The following is a 17,581-nucleotide window of genomic DNA, read 5'->3' as shown; positions in this document are numbered from 1 at the left end:
CCTATCTCACACGTAAGGTGAATCTGACTGTTTACACAAAGCGATCCGCAAATTTTTAACAAACAACCAACTCTGATTTGAGAACATGTTGAAAGATCAAAATGAACGATTTCTAGTTTGTCGTTTGATAGTTTGTTGTGTTTACCCGAGCCGATTATTGCTCAAATGCAAATGTTATTGCAAAAATTCGAACGATAATTGCTCCTTGTAAACGCACCATTACACACACATACCTGTGGTTCCTCAAGTTACAATATTGGGGGCTTCACATCCAGTTACATAGAGCTTTAGTTTCCAGATACAATATTAATTGGTTCAAGAACAACCATTGAAACTTCAAGGACCATCCTGTATGTAATAAATATGTATATAATATATATTGTCACACATACATGTTGGCTTTATATGTGTTCCTGTGATGTAATTTATATAAACTTTTGGCTTGTTGTCCAGGCATGGCTCCATAGACTATAATGGATTAGGCTGTGTGTGTGTGTGTGTGTGTGTGTGTGTATGTAATGTGACAGTAGCCAGGCTTAGAAAAACATGGCCACTTTCTTCCAAAAACGGCATCACTCTTGTCTCCGGTTTGGGTGCAGGTTTTGCAACTCGGTTCCATTGAAGTGAATGGAGATTAACTGCAAACCACACCAGAACTGGAGACAAGAGTCGTGGTGTTTCTGAAAGTGAACATGTTTTTCTGAGCCTGGATAACCCCTTTAAATAATCCATTTCAACAGAAATACTAATAAAATACCACAGTAATTTATCTGCACAATTCTTACCCCTTTTTGTGCTGAAAAGGGCCCACATGACTGGTTTGTTGCTTTTTTAACCTTTTTTTTTTTTTTTTTTTAGTCCTTTTTATTTATTTCTCTTGTAGTATTGCAGGTTTACAGCTCACCTCTGGCAGAACATATATAGTCATACTGAATCCGCTATAACATGGTCTTTCTCCGCTTGATATGCCTATTTGCAGTTTTTATAAGTTCTGTCCCTGCAATCTGGCTTCCCCCCCACCACTCCACAGAAACTGCCTTAACCAAAGTGGCCAATGACCTGCTAACTGCCAAAACCTCACACCAATATTCTGTGCTCCTTCTCCTTGACCTATCTTCTGCCTTCGACACAGTCGACCATTCTCTCCTCTTACAAATTCTTTCATCCCTTGGCGTCACTTGCTCAGCCCTCTCCTGGATCTCCTCTTACCTCTCCAACCGCACTTTTAGTGTCTCCCATTCTCACACCACCTCCTCTCCCCGTCCGCTCACAGTTGGTGTTCCCCAAGGATCTGTACTTGGGCCTCTTCTCTTCTCCATCTATACCTCTGGCCTGGGACATATTATAGAATCCCACGGCTTCAGGTATCGCCTCTACGCCGATGACACCCAGATCTACCTCTCTGGTCCGGATGTCACCTCTTTGCTATCTAGGATTCCAGAGTGTCTGTTGGCCATATCCTCCTTCTTCTCCTCCCGCTTTCTAAAACTCAACATGGACAAAACGGAACTTATCATTTTTCCCCCATCCCGCTCTACCCTGCCGTCTAATCTGTCAATCTCTATCAATGGCTGCACTCTATCCCCTGTCCCCCAAGTCCGCTGCCTTGGGGTCACCTTTGACTCTGCCCTATCTTTTAAACCGCATATTCAGGCCCTGACCACCTCCTGCCGCTTTTACCTCAAAAACTTTTCCAGAATCCACTCTTTTCTCACACCTGACTCCACAAAACTATTGGTACATGCTCTCATTATCTCCCGCTTGGACTACTGTAACATCCTCCTCTCTGGCCTTCCATCTAACTCTCTTGCTCCCCTCCAGTCTATCCTTAACTCTGCCGCCCGACTAATTCACCTTTCCCCTCACTTTGCCTCTGCCTCTCCCTTCTGCCAATCCCTCCTCTGTCTCCCCATTGCCCAACGTATTCACTTTAAATTATTGACCATGACATACAAGGCCATCCACAACCTGTCCCCTCCGTACATCTCTGACCTGATATCCCGCTACCGTCCCTCACGCAACCTTCGATCCTCCAGTGACCTCCATCTGCACTCCCCCCTTGTTCGTACCTCGCACAACCGCCTCCAAGACTTTGCCCGAGCCTCCCCCATACTCTGGAACTCGCTACCCCGACACATCCGGCTCTCATCCACCATCATGTCCTTCAAAAGTAACCTGAAAACCCATCTCTTCAAACAAGGCTACAACCTACAATAACTCTGCATCACACTTGACTGGCTGCACTCATTCTCTCCCAGTACCTTATAGATTGTAAGCCCTCGCGGGCAGGGTCATCTTCCCCGTGTATCAGTCTGCCATCTGCCTTCATGTAATGTGTTTTGATCTTGTAATGTTCTTGTTTGTTACCCTTGTCGCCTGTATAGCGCTCTGGAATTAAGTGTGCTTTATAAATAAATAATAATAATAAATAGTGTATGAACAAAAATGTCACTGTGTTCTCCAACAGGTGCAGAAGTTACTATGTATGTGCCCCGTAGATTTCCATGGAGTCTTTCAACTTGACGAGAGACGCAGAGACGCACTTATTGCTTTAGGAATCTTTCTGGTTGAATCTGACCTTCAGGTAATCCACTGCTTACATTGCTTTTACGGTCTAAAATGCACCAGCCAGATGATTAGCTTCACTAATGAAAGAGTTTACATTCGACCACAGCTACTTCTGTATGTACATGTTGGCCATGGCTATTGCCATTGGTGCTATGGGGGTGGGCTTGCACCTAATGGGTGCCCTAGTGCTTGTAACAGTCTCACTGGACCATGTAGGACATGATTAACTACACCGGAACAGCACAGATGAGGAAGGTAAGAGACATATCTTCCTCCTTGGCGCCTCCTGTGAGGTAGGGACATATCAGCAGGTTAGATCTGTCTAACCTGCTAATATTTCTCATTTAAGGGTATGTTCAGACTAAGGAATCCGCGTGTAAAAGTTCCAGTGCATTCTGTCACTCGCCAAGGCTCACGGCCGCAATCTCCGCCCATGCCATAGACTCCATTCTATGGTAGGACGGATTCCGCAGTCCGTCCAAATGCCCCTATTCCACGAGTCGTTTGGAGGAGCAAACGAACGCCATTAGCGCTCGTTTGCTCCCCGTTCCCCGCTCGCTGCCGCCGCTATTCAACGTGGCTGCAGCGAGCGAGTGAGTGCGGGAGGGGCTGCTCGGAGGATCGCTGATCGTCCGGGCAGCCCATAGGATATAGCAGCATCTGCTGCCGACGCTCCTATTCAATGGAGCGACGGCAGCAGATCGCTGCTATATCAGTCGCTTGTTTTTCAACATGTTGTTGAAAAAAAAGCGACTGCAACGATCAGCCGACATGAAAGATGTCGGCTGATCGTTGCACTCTATTCCACGGGACGAATATCGTTCGTAGCGGCCGATATCGGCCTAATACGAATGATATTGCACCTTTAAACGACCCGTGGAATAGGGGCTAAAGAACTAACAGATTCATTGTTTGGATGGACGGGGGAATCCGCCTGACCATAGAGCATGGGCAGAGATGTGAGTGGCCATGAGTGGTGGCGAGTGACCGAATCCGCTGGAATTCGTGTATTCCTCAGTCTGAACGTACCCTAAGGCGCAGAGGAGTTGTGGTCCTAGGGCACAACAGACCCTGGGTGACACCTCTGACATTTGGTTGGCTCAAACCAAAAAAAGTGCTCAAAGCATTATGGGGGAGATTTATCAAACATGGTGTAAAGTGAAACTGGCTCAGTTGCCCCTAGCAACCAATCAGATTCCACCTTCATTTTCCAATGAGTCTGTGAGGAATGAAAGGAGATATTTGATTGGTTGCTAGGGGCAACTGGGCCTGTTTCACATTACACCATGTTTGATAAATCTCCCCCTGTGAGTCCAAATAGGAACCTAACCCAGTATCATCCATATGAACGTAGCTGTCTGCCCTGATCTGTCACATGTTGCTAATATTTTATATGTGTTTTCAGCATAAAGATAATATTGTACCGTACCTCCTGAGGCTGCTGAGGGGCCTTCCTAAAATACTATGGATAGAGGAGAGCACATCTCGAAAAAAGAAAGGTAGGTTTATTCTCCCTAAATCTAATACAGTGAAACCTTGGATTACTAGTTACTTGGTCTGAGAGCGTTTTGCACGACAAGCTATAGATTTTTTTAAAAAGAATTATAACTTGGTAAATGAGCAAGATTTGGTAATATGAACCCAATGTGCCCCCATCCTGATACTGTGCTGTGTAGAAAGCCTCTCTTTGTAACTCACCGCTACCTGGTCAACTCTGCCGATGATCGGACGCCTTCTGGATCTCCTCCGGTGCCCGTCCATGTGGCAGCTGCTTCCCTCTGACCCCTGAGTTAACCCCATTCTAGCTGCTCCAGCACTAGGACCAGCACCAGCAGGTTTGCAGGCACCTGGGTAGTTGTATGTGGAGGAAGCGTTAAATAACCTTACTGTTATTATTAAAGGGTTACTCTGGGTAATATAAATAAATATATATAATATACACTACCGTTCAAAAGTTTGGGGGTCACCCAAACAATTAAGTGTTTTCCATGAAAAGTCACACTTATTCACCACCATAAGTTGTGAAATGAATAGAAAATAGAGTCAAGACATTGACAAGGTTAGAAATAATGATTTGTATTTGAAATAACATTGTTTTTACATTAAACTTTGCTTTCGTCAAAGAATCCACCTTTTGCAGCAATTCCAGCATTGCACACCTTTGGCATCCTAGCTATTAATCTGTTGAGGTAAGCTGGAAAAATTGCCCCCCACGCTTCTAGAAGCAGCTCCCACAAGTTGGATTGGTTGGATGGGCACTTCTGGCGTACCATACGGTCAAGCTGCTCCCACAACAGCTCAATGGGGTTCAGATCTGGTGACTGCGCTGGCCACTCCATTACCTATGATAGAATACCAGCTGCTGCTTCTGCTGTAAATAGTTCTTGCACAATTTGGAGGTGTGTTTAGGGTCATTGTCCTGTTGTAGGATGAAATTGGCTCCAATCAAGCGCTGTCCACTGGGTATGGCATGGCGGTGCAGAGTGATAGCCTTCCTTATTCAGAATCCCTTTTACCCTGTACAAATCTCCCACCTTACCTGCACCAATGCAACCCCAGACCATCACATTACCTCCACCATGCTTAACAGATGGCGTCAGGCATTCTTCCAGCATCTTTTCATTTGTTCTGCGTCTCACAAACGTTTTTCTTTGTGATCCAAACACCTCAAACTTGGATTCATCCGCCCACAACACTTTTTTCCTGTCTTCCTCTGTCCAATGTCTGTGTTCTTTTGCCCATCTTAATCTTTTTCTTTTATTGGCCAGTCTCAGATATGGCTTTTTCTTTGCCACTCTGCCCTGAAGCCCAAAATCCTGCAGCCGCCTCTTCACTGTAGAAGTTGACACTGGTGTTTTGCGGGTACTATTTAATGGCGTCTGTTTCTCAAACTAGAGACTAATGTGCTTATTTTCTTGCTTAGTTGTGCAATGCGGCCTCCCACTTCTTTTTCTACTCTGGTTAGAGCCTGTTTGTGCTGTCCTCTGAAGGGAGTAGTACACACCGTTGTAGGAAATCTTCTTCAATTTCTTAGCAATTTCTCGCATGGAATAGCCTTCATTTCTAAGAACAAGAATAGACTGTCGAGTTTCAGATGAAAGTTCTCTTTTTCTGGCCATTTTGAGCGATTAATTGACCCCACAAATGTTGTTCTGTCCCCACATGCGGCGAGTGAAGGTTTATCTGACTAGTGGGCCTGACTGGAGATTCCTACCTTGTATTCCAGCATATGAGGCAGACAGGAACCAGAATAAGCGTCGGGTAGAGTAGGAAATTGAGCAGAACGTAGTTTAATAACTTCACATACAGCTTAGTCACAGATGCAGTATAGTAGTTATATTGGGCTGTTGCTGCTTTCCTAGAAGATACCTTGCTGACACTTGTAATTTCTGGTCAGAAGATTATGACTCTGATAAGCCCAAGCAAGCACTACTTCTCCAGTCAGAAGCAGGATGAAGAATGCCTGCTACAGGAAGTGACTTGGAGACTGGGCTATAAGACACACCCACTAAGGGACAAACCAAAAAATGTGAAAATGGAGGGGAGTCTAAACTCTTGGCCAGCAGATGGCAGCACAACAAGAATACATGTAATGAATACAACAAGGAATGAATGTAAACAATGCAGTTATAAAACATCTGAATAACATACAGATAAGTGAGGAGAACAGCACACTCCCCGTCTGGAATTCCCTTAGGGGGATTTCACTATAAACTAATTTCTATGAAATATAGTGCAAAACCTGAAACAAAACATGTTAATATGCAATATAAACAGTGAGATAATCCTGTTTCATAACTGAGGAATAAAGTTCTTTAAAGGAAAGTTCAGTCCTGTTCATCCGCCAGGAACATCCTCAACAGGCAATATCAGGATCAGTTCGTTGATAGGCCTTGCAAACGTTTTGGTCTCACCCTTCCTGGAGATCTTCAACTCCACCTTCCGGATCTTGCCATCCTTGCTGGGAAGAACTTTTGTAACTAGTCCCATAGGCCAGTCCATCCTTTCGGTTTGTTGTTCCTTCATCAATACGAGGTCTCCTTTCTTCAAGTTTGGTTTCTGGTGTTGCCATTTTCTTCTTCCTTGAAGAATCACAAGATACTCCTTTCGCCATCTGTTCCAGAAGTAATCCGCTAAGTGTTGTACACGTTTCCACTGTTTTTGGTAGATGTTTCCATGAGTGTACTCTCTACTTGGCGTCAGTTGATTCCCAGTTTTCTGGGTGAGAAGAGTAGCTGGAGTCAGTATAGCTGGTGCTTCAGGATCCATTGATACTGGAACAAGGGGTCTTGAGTTGATGATGGCAGAAACCTCAGCAAGAAGAGTAACCAGGGTCTCATGTGTGAGTCTTGAAGAATTCACATCCATAAGCATAGAGTTCAAGATGCTGCGTGAGATCCCGATCATCCTTTCCCAGGCGCCTCCCATGTGGGAACTATGAGGAGGATTGAAAATCCAGGTGCAACCCTTCTCTGCCAGCTGATCTTGGATGGGCTTGGTGCCAATATTCAGTTCTTTCCCCTTGCTGGCAGTAAGTGAGGCTTTGACATAGCATCTTGGGATGTGGATCTGATCCAAGGCATACAAAGATTGCTTCCAGGCTTCCCACTTTTGCTCTTTATCAGAAGGAAGGGGGGCATCCCAATCCTTGATGGTTTCAGAAAGCTGTCTCAGTAGGGATTTACCTTGTATGGTGATGGGCGCTACAAATCCCAGTGGATCGTATAGGCTGTTCACAACTGACAGGACACCACGTTTTGTAAAGGGTTTGTCTGCACGACTTACTTGAAAGCCAAAGGAGTCGGCGGACAGATCCCACCTCAGGCCTAAGCTTCTTTGCACTGGTGGATCGTCTTGTCCCAGGTTTATGTCTTTGAATCCAGGAGCATGATCATCTGACTCGAAGGCTCTCATGACAGCCAGGCTGTTTGAAGCGATTTTGTGTAGCCGTAGTTTGGCTTGGTACAGCATGTTTTGAGTCCTTTTAAGTAAATCAATTGCCTCTTCTTCAGTAGGTAATGATTTGAGTCCATCATCTACGTAGAAGTCCTTTTCTACAAAGTCTCTGGCATCCTTTCCATACTGGGACTCTCCCTCTTTGGCGGTTCTGCGAAGGCCATAAGTCGCTACAGCAGGTGAAGGGCTGTTCCCAAATACATGTACCCTCATGCGGTACTCCATCATCTCCTTGGTGGTGTCATTGTCCTTGTACCACAGAAATCTGAGGAAGTTCCTGTGGTCCTCTCTGACTATGAAGCAGTGGAACATCTGTTCAATATCAGCGGTGATGGCAACAGGCTCTTTTCTGAACCTCATCAAGACTCCGACAAGGTTATTTGTCAGATTGGGACCTGTGAGAAGGACGTCATTAAGAGACACACCTTGATGTTTGGCGCTTGAGTCAAATACAACCCTAATTTGATTAGGTTTTCTGGGATGGTATACTCCGAATGAAGGTAAGTACCAGCACTCCTCGTTCTTCTTCAAAGATGGAGCTGGTTCTGCATGGTTGTTCCGGAATATTCTTTCCATAAACGTGACAACGTGTTCTCTCATTTCAGGCTTGCTGTTTAGGGAACGCTGAAGAGAGTTAAATCTTTGCAAAGCTTGTTCCCGGTTGTTTGGGAGTCTTACCCTGGAAGCTCTGAACGGTAGTGGAGAAACCCAGTGATTGGTTTCCTCCTTAGAGAATTCACTGTCCATTATCTTGACAAAGTCTCTGTCCTCTACTGACAAGGCTACTTTATCGTCATCCTTCGTTGTGACGAACACTGATCTCCCCAAGTTGTCAGCATAGGGGGAGGGAATGACGTCAGGCAGCTGTATGAGGTCTGGAGGTTTCTCTTTGACTTTATAGTGATGAGGGCACGGCTTGATGCAAGATGTGCGTCCGTCCCTGTGCACGTAAGTCTTAAAGGAGTCAATTCCTGATTGATCCAAGCATACATTCCCAATGATTACCCATCCCAAGTCCAGTCTCTGGGCGTATGGGGCATAGTCAGGACCGTTACACTGCTGACGCACTTTGTGTACCCTTAGATTGTCTCTGCCAAGCAGGAGTAGAATTTCAGCGTCCATATCCAAGGGTGGGATAACACTGGTCAGGTGCCTTAGGTGTGGTTGGTGAAATGCAGCTTCTGGGGTAGGAATCTCATCCCTGTGATCAGGTATTTGGTCACATTCAATCAGTGTAGGTAAGGGTATATCTGTGTCTCCATTGATGGGAGAAGCGATGAATCCCTGTGCTCTTCTGCCACAAGTCTCTATGCTGCCTGAGCAGGTGTTTAAGGTATAGGGTTTTGTGGGTCCCTCGATCCCAAAGGCTTCAAAGAATTTAGGTCCGGCTAGGGACCGGTTGCTCTGGTCATCAATGATTGCATACATTTTTAGAGCCTTGTTTGGTTGTCCTTCTGGGTAAACCTTGATCAGACATATTCTGGCACAACATTTGTCCCTTTGGCTCTCCCCACATACCTCCGAGCATGAACAGGAAACATCAGTGGTAGAGTTAGCACGATTCTGAGGCTCCCCGCCATGGCTTGTAGTGGGAATACTGGTAATTGCAGCCGATGAATCGCTGGTGGGTGGGGTTAGGTGCATAACCGTGACATGTCTGTCGCTGTGACACTCCTCACACTTAATGGCAGATTTACAGTCCTTAGCCATATGCTCCAATGAGGCGCAGCATCTGAAACATACTCCTAGCTCAGTGAGGATTTTCTTGCGTTCCTGTATGGGTTTGGACCTGAAGCCTCTGCATTTATTTAGTGAGTGAGGTTTTTTATGAATGGGACATTCACGATTAAAGGACTTGTCTCTTGATGAGTTAGTTTGGTGTTTACCCGTGGATGCTGCAGGTGGTGGCAGGTTAGTCTTTCTAACACTCGCACAGCTCTTAAAGTCTCTGTGTTTCTGTGTGGCACCTTCATACCTTGATGATGCAGCTGGAGTGTTGAGCTCCAGGAAGTCAAGACTGGGGTCATTCCTCATCTGGGCCTGTTCGTCGATGAACCTGCAGAAGTGGATGAATGGTGGAAAGGTGACATCATGTGCTCTCTTATATCTTGAGACTGATGTTGCCCACTTCTCCTGCAAACTGTATGGCAGCTTTGTGACGATTGGGTTTACCCCATGGGCGGTATCCAGATAGCATAGTCCAGATAGACGAGGATCTCTTTTAGCAAGTTCCAGTTCCATGAGCAGATCACTTAAGTCCTGAAGCTTGTGGACTTCCTTCAGATTAATCTTTGGGATGTTCTCCAGTCTCTTGAATAGGGCTTTCTCTATTGCTTCGGCACTGCCAAAGGTACGTTCAAGTCTCTGCCAGGCAGCGGCAAGACCTGCTTCAGCTTGTCCCACATAGACAGTCCTTAAGCTCTTGATGCGATTTGTAGAGCCAGGGCCCAGCCATTTGACCATGAGATCAAGCTCCTGCTCTGCGGTAAGGTTGAGGTTGGCGATGGCAGCTTTGAAGGTTGCTTTCCAGGCTCTGTAGCTCTCTGCGCGGTCGTCAAATTTGGAGAGACTGGTGTTGATCAGCTCCCTGCTAACCATGTACCTTGCGAACTCAGATATATCTGTTTTCTCACTTCTTGTTGCCGTGTCAACTCGTTGTACCCCTTGGGCGTATGGGTTGGTTGGCGTGAAAGGGTGAGATGTTCCAGGGTAGAATGATGTCGCTGCAGGGTTGAGCTGTGGTTTAGCCTCTATAAGTTCTGACGACCGCTGCTTGTGCTGCGCGACTAGGCCAGAAAACACTCGGTAACCATCTTCCTGTGATAGTTGTCCTTGAGAAGGCACATTTGGGTGACGATCATCAGTTTGTGCGGGTGCTATAGGTGGCACCGTAGCTGCAGGTAGAGCTGACTTGGAGATTTCAGTGTTGTCAGCTTGAATGGTGCTAGAAATAGGGGGGGCTGCAGGTAACTGATTCAGCACATAGTCATTGGTGCGATCGACAGGATTGTCTGTTTCTTGTGGCAAGCAAACTGGATCGAGACCTTGGCTCATTGCTTGCTCAAGTACTTTTACCTTGGCCAATGCAATTTCCTCTTCCATCTCTGTTTGAAGGATCTTTATCTGAGCCTCTGCTTCTGCACTCTCCTTTTTAGCCTTAGCTTCGGCCATTGCAACTTCCTCTTCCATCTCTGTTTGAAGGATCTTTATCTGAGCCTCTGCCATTACTTCCTTTTCTCTGAAGGCACGTCTTATTTTGGATTGCTCTGCATCTATGCGGGCCTCTAGTATTCTGTCACTCAGGACTGAGCTTCTTGAGCACGAGGATCTGTATGACCGTGATGAACGTTTAGATGAATTTGATCTGTGCGATCTAGTCTCTTGTAGATGAGAGATACGGAGCTCCGCTTTATCTTTAGCATTCTGCACCATGGTGTCTCTTTCTATTTCTGATGATTCTGCCTTGATCAGCTCTGTTAAGGCTTCATCGATATTAGAGGCTTTTAAGAAGGTGATATACTTTGCAAACAGTCTCTTATATCTTTCATGCTCTGTATTCAGCCGTTGCACAGCATCTTGTTGACTCTCGGCGTCACCCTTGAAGGATTGAAGACTTGCCACGAGGGAGGTAACTCGTTTCCATCTCTCCTCCAGGTCATCACAGAGCTCATTTTTAGCAGTATGATAATTTTCAATTACCTTTAGTGTCGGTTTGAGAGAGCGTCTTGGTCGGACAACTTGGTCTGTTGGAAGTGTGAGTTCTGCTTCCTGCTGTTCCAAATCATCACTATCAACTTGTCCTTGCTGTGTTTTATCACTGGGGAGTTGCTCGGGATGCTTTTCGGCCATTTTGATTTTAAGTGTACTGTCTCTTTAAGAAAATTAACTTTGGAATTGGGGTCTGAAAATCGCAGCACAGCTTCTTTAGGACACCCCGATATGATTCCCAGCGTTATTTGAGTGATTTGTGGGGTTTTCAAGTCTGGGTGGCCAGACCAACGGGAGGTGGTATGCAGCAAGTCTCTTAGGAGGGGTATGGTCTGAGGGAGCTTCACACACAAAACTGTCCTTCTACTGAGTGATGAAAGGTTCATGTAAGATATGAGAAACAGCTTGGGATGCTTTGTGGAAGACTTTATGCAGGTGTAGAATATAGCAGACACACACTGTGCTTGTCCTGAGGCCTGTCTAGACGTGCTGTCTCAGATTAGCTGACCATGTGCTTGTTGCTATGGAGACCTCTGACTGGTCTGGGTTACAGGCAATTTCTAGCTGTGATTTTGGGCTTTTTAAGTGAATCTTCTGACTGTTCTGTCCCCACATGTGGCGAGTGAAGGTTTATCTGACTAGTGGGCCTGACTGGAGATTCCTACCTTGTATTCCAGCATATGAGGCAGACAGGAACCAGAATAAGCGTCGGGTAGAGTAGGAAATTGAGCAGAACGTAGTTTAATAACTTCACATACAGCTTAGTCACAGATGCAGTATAGTAGTTATATTGGGCTGTTGCTGCTTTCCTAGAAGATACCTTGCTGACACTTGTAATTTCTGGTCAGAAGATTATGACTCTGATAAGCCCAAGCAAGCACTACTTCTCCAGTCAGAAGCAGGATGAAGAATGCCTGCTACAGGAAGTGACTTGGAGACTGGGCTATAAGACACACCCACTAAGGGACAAACCAAAAAATGTGAAAATGGAGGGGAGTCTAAACTCTTGGCCAGCAGATGGCAGCACAACAAGAATACATGTAATGAATACAACAAGGAATGAATGTAAACAATGCAGTTATAAAACATCTGAATAACATACAGATAAGTGAGGAGAACAGCACAAATGTGATGCTCCAGAAACACAATCTGCTCAAAGGAAGGTCAGTTTTATAGCTTCTGTAACGAGCTAGACTGTTTTCAGATGTGTGAACATGATTGCACAAGGGTTTTCTAATCATCAATTAGCTTTCTGAGCCAATGAGCAAACACATTGTACCATTAGAACACTGGAGTGATAGTTGCTGGATATGGGCCTCTATACACCTGTGTAGATATTGCACCAAAAACCAGACATTTGCAGCTAGAATAGTCATTTACCACATTAGCAATGTATAGAGTATATTTGTTTAAAGTTAGGACTAGTTTAAAGTTATCTTCATTGAAAAGTACAGTGCTTTTCCTTCAAAAATAAGGACATTTCAATGTGACCCCAAACTTTTGAACGGTAGTGTGTGTATGTATGTGTATATATATATATATATATATATATATATAATATATATATATTTTATTTTATTTTTTTTGTCAGATCAACTGGTGTCAGAAAGTTATACAGATTTGTAAATGACTTCTGTCTAAAAAATCTCAAGTCTTCCAATACTTATGCTGTATGTCCTGCAGGAAGTGGTATATTTTTTCAGTCAGACACAGTGCTGGTTTCAACTGGTGACAGAGTCAGATTTGTAATTTACTTCTGTTAAGTACCGTAACACTTGAGATTTTCTTATCAGCTGCTGTATGTCCTGCAGGAAGTGGTGTATTCTTTACAGTATGACACAGATTTCTCTTCTGCCACCTCTGTCCATGTCAGCAACTGTCCAGAGCAGCAGCAAATCCCCATAGAAAACCTCTCCTGCTCTGGACAGTTCCTGACATGGACAGAGGTATCAGCAGAGAGCACTGTGTCAGACTGAAAACAATATACCACTTACTGCAGGACATACAGCAGCTGATAAGTACTGGAGGGCTTGAGATTGTTAAATAGAAGTAAATTACAAGTCTATGTAACTTTCTGACACCCCGCTGATCTAACAAAAAAAGGTATTGCCTTAATGATGAATTATTGTCTATTCTGTGGATAGGTGGCTATTTTCGGCATTCTAATATACTTTGAATGGGGCTGCAGTGGGTGTGTGCAGCTGAGCTTCTTTAAAATTTAGTGCACTCCGGACCCCATTCTTCTGCATAATAGGCATTTCAGCAGTCAGACACCCTAATATTTTATAAGAAACCCCCTTTAATGAACATAAAGCTATGTTATATATTTTTTTAATAATCTTCTGTTTATCTCATGACAGGTATGCTACCAGTAGCGGAGACATTCAGCTTCTGCCTTGTTACTTTGCTCTCAGATGTTGCTCACAGAGATGCAAACTTCAGGGGACAGGTAAGAGTCTGGTTCCAGGTCTCCAATTATACTGCGCTTCACTATGTTTGGGTTAAGATTGAAATGCTAAGCAGCTGTGTCCTCTGTCACCTGACAAAGTCTAGCATTAACATTGCCTTCTGAGAGTACGTTCACACTGAGTAAAACAGGCGGAAATTCCGAGCTGAACCCCCGCCGCGGACTCTGCTCGGAATCCTGTCTGCCTCTGTGTCTCAATGTAATGTGTTGCGTGCCTCCGCTTCCCACTTTAAAGAATTGACAAAAGGGGCTTGGCTGTGTGTCAAAAATGTAGTTGAATCTGGTCAAGAAACAAACCCTCTATGCATGTGTGTGTGCATCATTTCAAAAGAAGGGATATGTCTGTATCGTAACTGAAAGATATTAAGCCATATCCATGTCTTATCTGGTGGTTTATGTAAGCTCTTGTGCCATGTGTCCTCAGATATTGGAGACAATCCTAGATGTGATGCAATGTCTACTTGGAATGTGCCAGTCCGCACAGATCCAGGACAAAGGTAAGATATTTGTATAAAGAGGCTTAAACATCAAATACACTTGCTGGCACATTAACCCTCTTTGGTTTTCACGTAACCTCAACAGTGTTGTTTCTCCAGAGAACACCTTTTTAATATCTATGGAGGACATCTAACATCTATGGAGGACATCTAAAAAATAAATAAATAAAAAAAACAGAAGGCGTGTTTGTCAAAGACACAAAGTCTGTGGTGCCCTGACCCTACAATTGTGTGCAAAAAAAAATTAAAATGATCCTAACAAGAGTATGCCATACGCTTTGGGCCTGCTGGAGAGCCACTGGCAGCTTTCTACCATAGTTTTGCACCAGTTAGAGAGCCTCGGACGGTCAGAAGCTCCAGAGCCAAAGCTGCCAGTGCATGATGGGAGTTGCAGTTTTTCACCAGCTAGAGGGACACAGAATAAGGGCACTTTCTATAGAGCATGTGGTGTTTTCCTGTATGCACCTCTATCCCTTCTCTCTCATGACACTAACTATACCAGATCATGGCAAATATTGCTTTTGCCCAGTAAAGAAGTAGAGTTTGCCTTTTTAATGACATCTAATGTATTGGAGCTTTTAGGAAATACATGTCACTTATATGAGCTGTGCCCACATTTGTGTGGGCAACATATTGCTGTGAAGGGGCCATGGCACTCAACTAAACTGTTGTAAACCTGCAACTACCCATTAGAATACCAGAGGCTACGCACCAGTAAAATCCTGGGAAAGCAACCATGGTTTACCTGTAGCACCAGCGGATCTAGCACGGACAATGTAGAGCCAACTACTGATGGTTTATTCTGAGGATCTGGTTTTGTTTTCTTGTAAATATTAGCTCCTCATCTTCTGGACTTTCTGGGGGAAGTCTTAAATAAGGAAACTTAGGGTGTAGATAAATTCTTCTGTGTGAAAAAAGGTAAAAAAAAAAAAATAAAATGTCCACTTTAGCATGTAAGTGAAATTAATAGATCCCAGTGATGACTTGTAAGAGATATTACACAAAGACATAGTAAATGTAGGGATACATCAAAAAGATAAACCAATGCTTTTATTTGTATAGCGCACACAGATTCCGCAGCACTTTACATAGTTTCGCCAATTATTGCTACCTGTTCCCAATAGGGCTTACAATCTAAGTCCACCTATCTGTATGTTTTGGGTGTGGGAGGAAACCGAAGTACCCGGAGGAAACCCACGCAAACACGGAGAGAACATACAAACTCTTTGCAGATGTTGCCCTTGGTGGGATTTGAACCCAGGACCCCAGTGCTACAATGCTACATTGCTAACCACTGAGCCACCGTGCTGCCCTTAGAGGGGAACCTCAGTGATCCTATAAAAAATAAATATATGCAGAAAGCATATAGGTGCACTCGCCAATCCCCCCACTGATTGTTTGACACCTTTCCCAATTGTCCACGCTGCTCCTAGTTCCTGATTCAAAGTTTTACAATTGATCCCAGTTTTACAACATGGCACCTGGCCAGGAAACTAATCTCCCAGCATACATTGCACCTTAGAACCAACTGCCAGGTACCTGCCCCTGTCTTGATCTGCTTCTGCTTTGCATATTAAACTATCTATCAATCCATCAAACAGTCCACTGCACTCACAGGGTTAACGGTGAAAAAGTAGGTGATTTATTGCACACAGCACTCCAAAGTAAGACACGCCGTTTCGGTAACCTTCGGTATCTATCTATCTCTTATACTACTCAGAGGCTGATGTTTCCCGTCCTTGGCCAGGTGATCACTGTGTGATGTCAGTGGTGGACGGGGTTATAGAGGATGTGTTACAGCTTGTCTTTTAACAAAAGTGATGGAGATCATGTGACCTCTGTCTCAGAGGGGAGGGTGGAGAACAGAGGAGTGCAGACAAAGTGGACCAAGCAGGGAGGATTTTTAGCAGCTTCCGGGAGTCAGCATGTGCTGCAGACAAATAGACCAGTTCATGTAATAGAAACAAATTAAAAACAGACAGAATATGGGTGGGGATTAAACAGGGTTAAATCTTTCCTAACTGGAGTTCCCCTTTAAAACTGAGTTTTTGTCATCCGTTAACGTGCCACGAAGCTTAGGCCTTCAAGCTCAGAAAGTTTGCAGATGCAATTTTTTACAGTTTTTGACACAAAAGTATTTAACCTCTTAAGGACATATGACGTACCCCTACGTCATATGTCCTCACTTGCACTTCAAAGCGGGGCCGCGCGGCGGCCCCGCTTTGAAGTGCCGCGATCCCGGGTGCCGCGAGTAGCCCGGGACCGCTGCTATTAGCTGGCACGGTCTGATCGCCGTGCCCGCTAATTAGCTAATCGGAGGCAGCTGTCAAAGTTGACAGCTGCCTCCGATTACCGGAGGCAACGTTTCCCTGGGGTCTAGTGGGGGAGATCGCTCCTCCGGGACCTTGTCCCGGAGGAGCGATCTCCGTTACTGATGCCGGCCGGGGACGCGTCCAAGATGGCGCCGTCCTCGGCTCGGCACTCGTTCGTTTTCGGCTGCAGCAGCCGAAAGCAAACGAGTGCCGATCTCATGGATCTCTGCAGCATATCTATGCTGCAGAGATCTCAATGAGAGATCCAAGTGTATATACTAGAAGTCCCCTAGGGGGGCTTCTAGTATATGTGTAAAAAAAAAAAAAAAAAAGTGTTGTTAATAGTAAAAAGCCCCCTCCCCTAATAAAAGTCTGAATCACCCCCCTTTTCCCAGGTTTTAAATAAAAGTAAACAAATAAATAAATAAATAAACATGTTTGCTATCGCCGCGTGCGTAATCGCCCAAACTATTAATTAATCACATTCCTGATCTCGCACGGTAAATAGCGTCAGCGCAAAAAAATCCCAAAGTGCAAAATTGAGCATTTTTGGTCGCATCAAATCCAGAAAAAATTTAATAAAAAGCGATCAAAAAGTCGTATATGGGCAATCAAGGTACCGATAGAAAGATCACATCATGGCGCAAAAAATGACACCTGACACAGCCCCATAGACCAAAGGATAAAAGCGCTATAAGCCTGGGAATGGAGCGATTTTAAAGGAACGTATATTGGTTAACAACGGTTTGAATTTTTTACAGGCCATCAGATACAATATAAGTTATACATGTTATATATCGTTTTAATCGTAACAACTTGAGGAACATGCATAACAAGTCAGTTTTACCCCAGGGCGAATGGCGTAAAAACACATTTCCCCCAAATAAAAGAAATTTTTTTTCAATTTCACCACACTTTGAATTTTTTTCTGGTTTCGCAGTGTACTTTATGCAAAAATTCAGCCTGTAATTGCAAAGTACAATTAGTGACGCAAAAAATAAGGGGTCATGTGGGTTTCTAGGTGGAAAAATGCAAGTGCTATGACCTTTTAAACACAAGGAGGAAAAACCGAA

At 44.5% G+C, this 17,581-nt stretch overlaps 1 protein-coding gene across 5 annotated transcripts in view; it reads left to right on the top strand.

The window, feature by feature from the left end:
• PI4KA (phosphatidylinositol 4-kinase alpha) overlaps positions 1 to 17,581 on the top strand; it is a 114,720-nt gene that overhangs the window by 17,987 nt on the left and 79,152 nt on the right. For 4 of the 5 annotated variants that reach the window (XM_069961112.1, XM_069961113.1, XM_069961111.1 and 1 more), the window contains exons 2-5: positions 2,468 to 2,584; positions 3,974 to 4,067; positions 13,593 to 13,681; positions 14,124 to 14,196. In XM_069961112.1, coding sequence (XP_069817213.1) covers positions 2,468 to 2,584; positions 3,974 to 4,067; positions 13,593 to 13,681; positions 14,124 to 14,196 — 373 coding nt within the window. Of the gene's footprint in view, positions 1 to 331; positions 351 to 2,467; positions 2,585 to 3,973; positions 4,068 to 13,592; positions 13,682 to 14,123; positions 14,197 to 17,581 lie in introns of those variants that run through there. The other variant, XM_069961114.1, reaches the window with a different exon arrangement.

This window comes from Dendropsophus ebraccatus, chromosome 3, assembly GCF_027789765.1.
Source record: "Dendropsophus ebraccatus isolate aDenEbr1 chromosome 3, aDenEbr1.pat, whole genome shotgun sequence".
NCBI classification, from domain to species: domain Eukaryota; kingdom Metazoa; phylum Chordata; class Amphibia; order Anura; family Hylidae; genus Dendropsophus; species Dendropsophus ebraccatus.
Note: the sequence above shows the minus strand (reverse complement) of the source record. Positions and strands in the feature narration are given on the sequence as shown.